The 13,989-nt window shown below is 26.7% G+C and overlaps 1 protein-coding gene across 1 annotated transcript; it reads left to right on the top strand.

Annotated features, from left to right (window-relative positions):
- The first annotated feature begins 6,777 nt into the window (after positions 1 to 6,777).
- Positions 6,778 to 11,955, top strand: LOC111032902. Its single transcript, XM_022313378.1, has 5 exons — positions 6,778 to 7,165; positions 7,659 to 7,750; positions 8,343 to 8,483; positions 10,624 to 10,905; positions 11,044 to 11,955. The coding sequence occupies exons 1-5, from the start codon at positions 7,150 to 7,152 to the stop codon at positions 11,680 to 11,682; spliced, it is 1,170 nt and encodes a 389-aa protein (XP_022169070.1). The 5' UTR covers positions 6,778 to 7,149; the 3' UTR covers positions 11,683 to 11,955.
- Positions 11,956 to 13,989: the final 2,034 nt, after the last annotated feature.

The raw sequence follows: 13,989 nt of genomic DNA, 5'->3' as shown, positions 1-13,989 counted from the left end.
ATTCTACACCTCTCCACCAAATTATAAATAATATTTATGCATAATGTATGCATGATTGCAATCAATTATATACCTATAATTTATTTTATATTCTTCTACCTCTCAGTTTTCTTTTCCACTGCATTGACTTTCGTATTATCATACTTGACCATCCTATATTATGCAACCGATACTTTTATAATTATACATTTTGCATTTGTGTGGCCGTGCATAAATTATGTACGGAAACTACTAATTAATTTAGTATGATACTAATTATTTATAATTTGATCGTTTTCTTCCAGAATTTTCACGAATATTTTCAAGCAAATTTAAGCTACGATATTGGTAAAAACGTTTTTTCAAGTTACAGCCTAACATATACGCAATCAAGTATTAGTGAATAAAATTTAATATTTTTTACATAATGATATTTTTAGATTAAAATGTGCACTTATAATAATACAAATTACAACACATTGTATGGGATGACAAATAATATATACCTATTTTTAAAAATTAATATTTTTAAATTATTTTTTTAATTTTCTATTCATATCAAAAAAATGTTATTCGTTACGTCAAAAAGCTTGAAAATGTAATTCAATAAAGTCGTTGCAACCGTCAATAAAAAATCTAAAAAAATATCATATCACAGTGTTTTTATAAATATTTTTAGCTCAAATTTCGATTTACTTAGAGAGTTAAGCAAAATATTAACTATTTTAGTTTGTTTGTTGCAATTAAAAAATATTATTTCTAGGTGCTTGAAACTTAATGACATGCAATTTTTTCGGCAAAAATTAATTTAAACTACTCAATACTAATGTTTATACTATAATAAATTATTTAATCACAATAATATCATAAATATATGTACTTTCTACCTCATTTTAATAATATTATAGGTCTCCTCTCATAATCGTTTTTCTATATACATTGATTTTATATCATTGAAATCAAATTTAACACTCACAGCGTTCCTTTTGGACACCTAATGTATGAGTGTATGACCACTAAACCACTTGGCACTTGCCCACTTTTTTACAGGAATTTACTGGACACTAACTAATTACAAAACAATAAGCTAATAATTTTTTTATTTTGACGACATACAATAAACTCTGTATAGACTGTTACATAACCATGATTATCTATTCACAAGCTACTACTACAATAACACGTTATAAGTTTATAACTTAATAAGTTATAAGAAATTTAGATGATATGGGAACTAGGCTTATAGTTATAAAATATTAATTCCCAAAGAAAAAGATATTAAAGTTTTAAATCAAAGCATTATTACGACTACGTATCATCTTGTACGCAGACAGAAATAAATTAACATTTGCAAATTAATTTGTTCGATCATTGTTTGGTTAGTCAAATTTTCAAATGTTTTTTCTTTCACATGTAACATGCTGCATGAATTTTCTGCCACAATTTGTACAATTTACAATGAATAAATCGTATGAGATGTGAAATTATTACAGAAATGAGCAAAATCAAAAAAAAAAATAATAATAATAATAATAATAACTTTTAAAGGTAGAAACTAGTTGCATAAAAAGTAGCACTTATGGCATACCTGCAAATGATAAGAAAATATTTAATTTGGAAATTCGTAATTTGGAGAACTGTTAATGTCGTACACAAGATCGATGGAAGTAATTTTGTTATCGATGTTAATCTGACTCGTCCATAGTTGCATGTTCATGTAGGGTTAAATGGATTAATAATGCAACTGCGACGACGGACTACGATACAAGACGTACAAGACCATCATATATTATGCAACCGATTTTTTTACAATTGTACAGTTTACATTTGTTTTTCCGTTCGCAAATTACACACTGAAACTACTCATTAGGTTAATAAGTAGTTTATTTAGTAGTTTACAACTCAACAAATGTTAATTGTATGCAGATACAGCCTTATAGGTAGTTTACGGATGTTATTATATATAATTGTTATTATATTTAATTGATCTCTTATTCTTCCGGAATTTTTAAGAATATTTTAAAAAATATTTTATTTAAGATATTGATAAAAAAGTTAGTTCAAATTATAGCATTTACTGCTTTTTAATAGCCTTAACATAATATACTCTATCAAGTATTGGTACATATTTTTCTTACATACAATGTTTTTAGAAAATAATTATTTAAAAAAAAACGACACTCGAATGTCCTGATAAATGAAATAACTTTTGTTGTAATCAATATTTTAAAATTATTTTTTTGTATGCCTATGCAAAAATATAGACTTGTGCTGCATTATACATATAATAAACAATTTTTTTATTTTTATCTTTAATATTGAAAATGAAACATTTACAATTGTATTTAATTTAATTTTTGCAATATTTTTAAATACCAATACTTTTCTGAGTACTTAAATTAATATTCGAAACTTAATAATTTCTTTTTGGAACTTTTTTCAGGTCTAAGAAAGTTATTTATTATTCATTTCATTTTCATTTTTTATTCGTTATGTATTTTTATTACACTCTATATAAATATATATTTTATTTAAAAAACTTTTAATTTCTATTTATGATCATACAATCAAACATATTATAATATGTACAGTAGGTTCAATTATAAATAAATGATCGTAGATTAATTTGATCGATTTGAATCAAGGCAGGTAGATATTTCGTATATAGCATTAAATTAAGTACCTATCTAGTTGCATTTAAGAAATGTTATTTCTCCCGTTCTCCCTTGTGATCGATATATCTATTGATATATGAACATTTTCAAAAAATTAAAGATTATGAAAATGTTATAATTTTAGATTCTGAGTGGAACGATGAATGTATTGATTTTACAATGATGTGTGTTTTTTTTTTTATTTATTTATTTATTTTTTTTTTTGTGTCTGTCATCACCTTTTAGGACAGTAAAACTGCTTCGATTTTCTTCAACAGCAAATTTTTCTGATTGGAAGTGAATCTAGTTGGTACTTTGGGGGATCATAAGTAAACATTTCCCAGTAGTTTTCAAAAGCTACGTGAAAAACAAAAGAAAAATTAAGGAAAAACGGGAATTTTTACGAAAAATCGATTTTGGTTTTTGGTGTAACTCTAAAACCAATGACCGTAGATATATGAAATTTTCACAGGTTGTTTATATTTGCATTTTCTATACACGGTAAAATTTTGAAAATAATTTGACTCTTTTTGAACTGTTTACGGACATTGTCAGTTTTAAATTTTTAAATTTTTTTTTTTTATAAATATCAATAAAATTTTATTTGTTGGTTAAAAAAACTTGAAAATTTAATACAAGGCTCCTAGTATATTGTTTCAAAGGCAGATGAAAAAAATTAAAAATCCTTAGCCACAGTTTTTTTTTATAAGCATTTAAAGTTCAAATATTGACAAAATACGTAAAAATGACGAAAATTTGGAAATTATTTTAAGTTAGAAATTCATAAAACATTTTTTTTTTAAATCTAAGCTTTTAAAATTTAATAAAAGATTCCTCATAAGTTTGTCTACCTTTATAAAAAAAAAAATTTTTAGAAGAAAGTCAAATTAAATTTTTATGAGCGTTTGAAATTCATATTTTTACAACATTTGATATTCACTCGATTTCTCATGTAAGATGTAACGATTTTCTGTTTTTGTTGTAATTAAAAAACGAATGGCTGTAGATACTTGAAAATTTCACTGAATGTTGATATTAGCATTTTCTAAACACGATCAAATTTTGAAAATAATTTTACTCTTTTTGAGATTTTTACAGACATTGTCAATTTTCAATTTTCTTAGGTAGTTTTTTTTCTATAAATACCAATACAATTTTATTTGTTGGGCGAAAAAGCTTGAAAATTTAATACAAGGCTCCTGATATATTTTTACAATAGCAATTGTAAAATATTTAAAATACATAATAGGCACAATTTTTTTTATAAGCATTTAAAATTCGAATTTTGACTCAGATATATTGGTATTAATATGTCTTAAACCAAGACTGACATACCGTCTCCACTCAGAATCGTTTTTCTTATACAATGATATTGTATCATTGAATTCAAATTTAATTCTATCCATTATACAGTGACCCACTTGTAACCTACTGTACAGCAGAGCGACATCCTGCACTTACCCGCTTTTTTATATTAATTTCTTAGCAAATAAATCCCTAGATGTTGTATAGTTAAACTTCATTTAACCTACATAATTATATTTTAAACTGTATACCTACTTATATTTCCTTTTACCCATTCTAATATTATATACTAGGTATTATAAGAAAATTGTACACCCGCTTGTGTCTTGCAAAATATGTAAAACGAAGCAAAACTGTTTCGCACTGTAAAAAGAACCGAGGACTGAGGAGGCTACAGTTATAACTAAGAGTTGAGTTTTTATTTTTTCGTTAAGAACAATACATCAAAAGTTATATAAGATTGGAAAATGTAAAAATATCAGATTTTTAAAAGTATTATAACTTTTATCTTATTAATAATATCAAACAAATAAAAACTTAACGGCACAGAACATAATTATTATTATCTTATATTATGTTTGTGTAAACTTTTTATGACTCTTCTAGGACTACAGACTGAGTGGTTTTATCTTGGGTTGGACCTTCTGGATCCATCCCGTAAAGGAATCCCAGGAATCCCGGGAATTCCTAAAAAAATCAGGAACTAGAATTCTCGGGAACTCGAAAAACTGTCGAAAATTAAAAATTTTAAGAGCCATAGTTCTTTGTTATCGTTGTCAGTAACACATTTTAATTTATGTATCGATTCAGTCATTGATTCCGCGGGTATAGGTAGTTATAAAATAATTAAATATAACACATCAAAATTCGTTTTTATAAATTCGTATTGACGTATTGCATCATTTGACAGTGCCATTCTCGTTTGTAAAAATTCTCACTGGGGTATTTTTAATTTTTGTAAATTTGTAATAGATAGTAGATACATCGTTTGAAGATTCTACCGCACAGTATATAAGTATATATTTCAATTATATAGGTACTTATTCATGCAGTAGTAGATAGTACTATATGTTCATGTGTAACAATATATAATAATTGCACATTTAATTTATTTAATAGGTAACTTTCAGTTTTTCTTCGAAATAGCAACCTTGCCAATAATACTGTGATAGTGTGATGGATAAAGTTGTTGTAAACTTGTGTAGTTTTACGTATTAACTATTAATATACATTATTCATAATTTATATTACTTCCATATGTTTCTATGCAGGGGTGACCTAACTTTTTTTGAATAAGATCTACCTGTTGAGAATATATTTTTCCTATGAGGATATATTGACGTAAAAAATAATTATTTTTATTTGTAAATCTTTATCGCTAATATTAATAATAATAATAAACATATGGGTAATTATATAAATAACAAAATTGAAGTGTTAAGTTATCCATAACTTAGTGTTTTAGTGTTTCACATGAAATTTCTAAATAATTTTAAAACAAATTAACAGTATACTGTTGGCGTTGAAGCATGTGATTCAGTGATTGTATATTGTTGACCAGTTAAAAATAATCGGAGGAATAGTCGCCAACTACCTGGTACCTGTGAAACGAAAACGTTGCTTTAAATGATCATCAGAAAGTATAGTTCAGTGTTTAGATTTTAAAATGTTGATGTAACCAAGTAAAAAAATATTATTCCACACAAACAGGTTAATCTGAAATGTGTATGCAACCCAGTAATTGCACTGTACCTAAACTCTAGTATCTTGTATCTACAAATACTAAATTTAACTTTAAATTTTATATATTTTGTTTGCTGATAGACGATAGTATTATAAACACAGTAGATTACTACCTATTAATTAATTTATATATTTGAAAAAAAACTTAATAATTTTGTAAATTTATAGTTGTATACCTTATAATTAGTTTATTTAAAACAAAATATTGCTAGACTTATTCGTTTTTGTAGACATGATTTTTTTAATTGTTGAATAAAAAAATAATAGTAAAATCATAATAATTCTTCACTTATGGTATGCGATTTTCCCGATTTAACCATTATTAACATTGGGTGTTGACCCAATATTGACATGGGTCGAGTCAAACGGTGTGCTAAAAGGTTGGTTAAGATAATAAAGCATGATACAATATTAAAGTATAATAATGTGCACTCACAATCGCCAAAATAATAAAGATAATAATATATTTGAAAATAGTCAAAGATAAGTTATTGTGCATTGCTCAACATAGTACCCATAACTTATAACTTATAAGTGACTGATTCTTAGTTATTTTACTATGGATTATCAAGTGTGTATTATTTTTAGGTCGCACCGTGTGGGTACAACGTTTTCGGGTAAACACGTTCGCCGCCCCTCTTTTTTCCAAAACATATTCACCTCCCCCTACCACCCAAGTCAAGTTCACTGTCCCACAGTTCCCCCTCTATCGCCTTCCAGTCAAGAACCACTGCTGTAATAGGTACCCATATGTGTGTATTCAATTGCGGATATTCAATATTCATTCATTTTTGTTTGATTGATTTGGACATTGTTGAATGTTATCCTGTACCCACCATTGTATATAAGTATTGCTATAATTGGTTAATCATAAAAAAATGACATGATCATTTTATGATTTTTAATTCGACTAAAAATATTAAACGAATACCACCCAATTGGTCGCGCCACTCACGCAGCGGCAGCGCCACATACCAAACGAATACCCGTAACTGATACGAAATACCGCATAAACAGTGTTGTCTGCTTTGATTTTGATTTTGTATTTACAACCGCTGCGGAGTAACTGTCTGCAAGACTGCAACACTCGTCGGGAACGTGGCCAGTTGTCCGTCTACAACCTGTTTATTTTCTGGGTGCACACTCGACGTCTTGCTGGCGCGGAGTTCTAGTACTTCCGTTCGCCGCCGCGGTCGTCGTTCGGTCACCGCGTTTTTGACAATGCCGTCAATGTATAAATATTATACTGCGCGAGTTCAGTTTAGATTTGTGGAGCGACTGCTCGGGCTAGGCGCGAGTCTTCATATCGTCGGTCTGCCGTCGACGCGAGTTTTAATGCTCTAGTGACTTTAACTACGATCATTTAATACGGTGACAACTGACAATATAAATATAACTGTAGTTTTTAAATCTCCATCAAGTCGCTCGGTCTGTTCGATAATTTTATTTTAACGCATTTTCGCCGACCATGATGATGGACGACGGTGAGTACCTATTAATACAACTAACTAGGTACCTATACGCATATTGCGGGACTTAAATATATAACATTTATTATGTGCAAACCATGACGTGTATCAATACACCGTAAGCCTATAAGGTTAGGCTACAAGATCTTTGCGGGTCTACGACCGATACGCGCTTTGTAAATAACAATATTCATAATTTCCCTCCATTTTTGTCAGATATGCGGCTTGTGCGCAATATTATTGATTAATGTTGTGGATTCGTAATCGCATATTTTGTAGTAGTTTTCAAATCCGAATGAATTTAGTCAGATATTAGTTTAATTAAGAATAATTGGATAGTTTTGTTTCGTAAAACGTGAATTCAAATTTCAAGGGGGTTTCGTGCACCTTGATAATGCAAATGCCATGCACAGGGAGGCCTTCAAAACATTGAAACATTTAATCACAGAATAGATTAGATTAAAATGTAATTTGTTCTGTGGTATATTTATAATTTGTTTTATTTCAGAAATTCAAACATGGTGGGAGATACCGACTATTGTACATTTTTGTAAAGTTTTCACCCTTATCACTGAAGATATCAGTAAAATAGACATAAATGTAAGTACAAAATGTAATGTTAAAAATTATACTCAAATAATGCAGAAAAGAACTATAACAGTAGAGCTAAAAAATATTTTACAAAAATATAAATACCTAATAGGTATTTAAATTATATAAGGTATATTAAATGAATAACTGGATGCTGCAGTAATATTACAGTAATTGTTGTATGATAGTTTTTTTTTTAATTTTTGAAATTTATACTAAATTTTAAAAACAAAATGCATTAATATAGTGAATAAATGAAATTTTTATAAATATTTGTATTTAAAAAAAAATCAATTTATTGTTCCTATCATTTAGTTATAAATTTTTTATATTTTAGAGATGTAATGTGAATCCGTATTTCTTTTATAATTGATACCTTGGCTTGGCCTTTGTGGTTGGTAAAAAAAAAGTATTTATTTGTTATAAATTCACAGACATGCCCAACATGTGTATAATAATGATTAAATAAACATAATTGATACATTTCTAAATGTATTTAAAAATACTCATTTAAAATGTTACACTGTTTAACTTGACACAATGAGTCAATATTTAATAAGTCTACCTATTCATACTATTTTTAACAAAAAAAAATTTGCAGGAATTTGAAAATGCAATTGAAGAGAATTCTTATTTGTTGACTGATATGGCTATTCGATTTACCAAAATGTGTGGTTTTTATGATCCAAACACTAATGAATGGTGGAATATTATGAAAAAAGAATTTCAAAGTAAATGTATTGTAAGTTAAAATGAATATTAATTTTAAAACTATTTATAAATAAATTATTTTGAAACATGAGTGTTAAGTCCTGGAACTTGATACACTTGCATATTTATTTTGGATGTAGTTAAGTTTTATTTCTAAACATGGGTGTGTGTTTTTTTAAAATCAAATATGGCATATTTTTGTTATAAGCTTATTTTACTTTTAGTTTTCTCATATTTTAGTATTTCTTTATTTTCTTAATCAAAAAAACAAATAATAATGTGGAACTCATAATTTATTTTAAACATCCACATATGATGAAGGTAAACAGACAACAGTAGTTATATATTTGTTATTATTAGATAACCACAAGTATAACTTAAAAGTTCCATCCACTTTTGGTATCAAGTTGGTAAATTAGGTGTGATAGTGGGGTATTATGAGAATTAAATACAAACAAAGCACATATTTTTAATAAATATTTAATATATGGGGCAATAGGAGAACATTTAAAACAAAAATACAAAATTGTACAAATAATATTAATTACAGATGGGTATGGGTGATTTTCATGTAAATAAAATAAAATAAACAATTTCTGATTGCTTCAATTTTGTATGATTACTCTGCTTGCCCTTATACTATTTTTTTTAACAATGCATAATGTTTTAAATAATGATTTTAATGCCCAAAGATAATTAGTATAGTGATTATAAATATTATACAAGCACTTAGGTACTGTACATATTTTAGATTCTGAGCAAAATTCTGTTGAATGTATTGATTTTACAAGGATGTGTGGTTTTTTATTTACTTATTTTGGTGTCTGTCATCATGGTTTCGGGTACTAAAAGTTCTTCGAATTTATTCAACAGCAACTTTTCTGGTAGGAAAATGAATGTATTTTGTGCATAGGGGAGGATAAAATTCCCAATAGTTTTCAAAAGCGATAGGAAAAACGGGAATTTTTAATCAAAACTAGTTTTCAAAAAAATTGATTTTGGTTTTTAGTGTATCTCTTAAAAAAATAACCATATATACATGAAATTTTCACTGAATGTTTGTGGTACCATTTTAAATACACCATAAAATGTTGATTCATATTAAACTCTTTACAGGTATAAGAAATTTTGGATTATTGTTTGTTTTTTTAAACTAATGTCAATGAAAAAATTTTTGCAAGGGTCAAATAAATTGAAAATTTAGTGGGTTCTTCGTATGTTGTTAGTGGAAATTAAAAAAAAAAAAATTGAGCGTATATCTACAATAATTTTTTAAGAGAGTTTGAATTTAGAATTTTGACAAAATTCGTAAAAATCACAAAAATTAGTAAATTATTTTGAGTTCGAAATTCATAAAATTTTTTCTCTTTATATCTAAGATTTAAAAATTGAATACAAAATGTCTTATAAGTTTTTAGAAATGTACACTATATGTTTATTTCTTCAATTCCTATACTTAATCAAATTTACAAGATAATTTGACTTGTTTTAAGCTGTTTATGGGCATTTCAATTTTAATTTTGTTTTTTTCTATAAATATAAATAACATTTTATTGGTTGGGTCAAGAAGCATAAAATTTTATTACAAGATTCTTGATATATTGTTACAATAGCAGTTAGAAAATATTAAAAATACATAAGCAACTTTAATGAAAAATATATATATACAAAATGATTTTGTAGTTAAAAATATATTAATTGTTCAACTTTTATAGTCAAGAATTGAAAATTTAAAACGAGGTTCTACGTAAGTAATTTATTCTGAAACCAAACAATCTAAAAATAAACATAAACACAGCTTTTTTTATAGTTATTTAAGTTCAAATTTAGACAAAATCACATATTAACTCTAAGAATAACGATTTTAGTCATTTTGTAATTTGGTTCTAAAACAACCCAATTTTACATAAGTATATAAAATATTTTTCCATCATGACTGATAATTTAAGAATAATATTATAAATAATATTAATAAACTTACCGGCTACCGTATTATAAATAAGTAATAACAATTTAAAATATCCTAGACTCACATAGTCTCCTCTCAGAATCGGTTTTTGTATGTAATGATATTTTATCATTGAATTCAAATTTAATACCATCCATTGCAGCAACCTTCTAGACACCTAATGTACAGCAGAGCGATATTTACTTACCCGCTTTTTTTCCAGGTTTACAACTTTAAATATTCACTAGATGCAGCAACATATTTTGATGATTTAACACGCAAACAAAAAGTTGAAGCTCTGTACATCTTTTGTAATATTATTCTTGATGTTAATCATATTCAAAGTAAACTCTCCAACAATTCTAACATATGGCACATGTTAAACATAAAGCCATTAGGTTATGACCTAAATAATTCAGTGTATTGGTATTTTGGAAGCAATAAATTATATAGAGAAGATTTTGAGAACTCATTTGATCCATTTACTAACTTACCTGTAGAGCATGTAAGTACAATAGGCTTTATAATATATTTTGTTTATTTATATCTCTATTAAATTGTTTAATAAATCAATGGCTTCAAAAAATTGTGTGCTCTTCTATATTTTTAGATTAATTTATATAATTTAATTTTTGTTTTTCAGAATGTCCATGGAAAAATTCCATATAAACCTTATCCATCTGGAGTTTTTGGTTCAGGAAAATGGAATACAATATGTGATAATATTGATGATTGGTATTCATTAGCTGATATTACCGAATACAGTAAAAATATAAATATTAGATATTTACATAAAGCAATATCTAATATTATAGTGAATCTTCCTAAAGTAAAGAAAAATAAATGCTGTTATGTATACATAAAGCCTTTAAGAAGTATTTGTACAAGATCTCTTCGATCTATGGATGTTATAAATGCCGAATGTAAAAAACTGATTACAAATTCTAGCTTTATTCAGCACAAACAATTTTCACAACATGTCATAGAAAACCAAACCAAACATAGATGTGATTCAACAAATGTATATGACCAAAACCAAAATATCTCATATTCTACAAATGTGGCCAACGATGATATTTCTCAATCTGAGAAATTACACAATAAGACAGATTTAAAATTACAAAGAAGTGGCAATGAAAGAGTGATTGGTAAATATGTGCAAAATAATATAGAGTTTGAGCGTGTACTTTGTATAAACATTGAACGGTGTGATCTACAAATTCCTCATCATTTAAAAACCTTTAAACGTAAAATACGATCCTCCACAAAAAGAATGATTTAAATCATTACCCCCCTTAAATGTAATTTATCTTCGTATAATTTTATTTTTTTCAAATTACTATATATCAAGATTGGATATATTTTATTTGAAGTGTTGTACTCATTAATATAGTTAGTATTAATATTGATTTCTTTGAATCTGAATACTTGTTTTAAAATTTTTACTCTATAGGATATAGGTTTTGCTTTATTTTTACACGTATGATATTATATTAAGATTAAGTTGTATATTTATGTATTCATTGTTTACCTAATAAAGACTTACCAATGACAAATTGACTGTACCCTGTACTTCTATAGTCTATTCAATATTGAACGGTAGTCGTCTATTCAGGGTGTGCTTTCTTTCCAAAGTAAACATTAACCTTGCTTTACAATTCTGTGGAGGAAACGTCTGTCTGTCGCCCTTCAACAACTTGTTATAACTAACTACTGGTCTTATGTTGAATGTAGTTTATTTATAATATTTTAATGGGAAGACATATCTTTAACCTTGTATACCTTGTATTACTTCCATATAAGAAAATAGTAAATATATATACAAAATTATTTTATCAAGAAAAATGACAAAAATATTTGTAGTATCATAGTATTGGACATGGTCTTAGATTATTGGTATTGGATTATTTTAAATTTTAATGATTATCTAAGTTAGCATTTTAGAAAAATTTTTTTTCGATATTTAGCGTCTGCAATTTTTCTTATGACTTTCAAATGAAATATTGCAAATCAAATTTATATAATACGTCAATTAAATAAATATATAACTGTGAAAATGGTTGGTGTAAAGTATTATATGAGCTCAGTAGTATGCTCAGAAGTTTTCAATTTGGGGGGGGGGGGGTATTTTATAAGTAATAATCTGGGTTTTTAATATGAGTGAAACAGTAGGTAACAACTAACAACTAAAAGATTAAGAAAATAAAATTGTCACAATTATTATAATATTATTTTTCTATCAAGTAAATTATATTTATTTAAATTACTGTCTCTACCTACCCTCTCAATTACCCAAATCTATAATGCCATTACAATTTTTTTTTTTTAGTTTAAGACTTTTTGACTTTGGCCTATTTGAACTAGAAGTAGGAATGCTTGAAAATAGAAGATCTAGATCATCAATTTCATGTTAAGAATGTTTTTTTCTGTTAAAAAAAAAAAAAACTATGTACTACAGGTCTTATTATCTGTTGAAAACTATTAATTTGGAAAATTGATATTTGTAGAAACTAGAAACGTTGGAGTATTTAGTTTTATAAAAACAATTTAACAATTTTTTGATGAACTGTTTACTTGTCTTATAAGTTATAACAAATTATAAACAAGGAAACACACAATGACATGTATAGGTCATACTGCATCCTGCCATATATGAAGAAAATTGTCATTACTCTGACAAAAATTATTTCGTCAATTTATAATATAATGATGATTATTGTTAGACAAATAAGTAGTAACTAATTACTATTTCTATACAACATTAAATAAGCTAAAGATTATTTCATAATTCTAAGTTACAGCTGGGAATCAAATAACGAAGTAGGTACCTACCAATTTATTTTATAATCCTCAGTATGCAGTATAGGTATGGTACAACAATTTTTTATCTATTGATAATTTTTACCTAGGTATTTTTGTGCCAATGCTAGTAGTCGACTGTGTTAATATAGTAGGCATAAACATAATGCTTTTAATGCTCATTCGATGATAATCATAGTTTTAACAGACAGAAGAGGCCCATCAAAATCAGCAAATAACAAAAGTTTAAAATTATAACCAAATACTTGGGTAGATAATACAAAATGATGGGCTCATGATCGGGCCATTTTTATACAGACAAAAATAAATGAGACGACGCAATGTGGCTTCCCTTTCAACTTTTCAAGTTTTTGTTTGTTCCACCATTTTTCATCGTCGATGTTTTTAATGTTTTTATCTGTTGAAGTTTTTTTTAATACCGTCAAATGGGGTGAATAGAAACAGTTTCAAACTTCTAAAGCTTGTAGCATCTTAAATATTTAACATAGAATAATGAGCAATACTTTAAAATATGGGTCTCTGTGAGTACTTTAATATAGTATCATTGATAACATTTTATATTTAAAGATTGATTTTATATATTTTTTTAAGTGCTTTGTTTCTATTCACCTGCCGAGTGGGGTGAAAAGAAACATATATTGGTTTTTACCAACTTTTTCGATTTAAACTCATGTAAGGTGAATAAAAACAAATAATTAAATTTTTAAAAATATTTATTAAATATTCAACACTTAATTAATTAGTTTGGTAGTTATCACAGTTTCTTTAC

This window comes from Myzus persicae, unplaced genomic scaffold (genome assembly GCF_001856785.1).
Source record: "Myzus persicae strain clone G006 unplaced genomic scaffold, MPER_G0061.0, whole genome shotgun sequence".
Lineage (NCBI taxonomy): Eukaryota > Metazoa > Arthropoda > Insecta > Hemiptera > Aphididae > Myzus > Myzus persicae.
The sequence above is the reverse complement of the archived record's forward strand: the minus strand, read 5'-3'. Positions and strand labels throughout refer to the sequence as shown.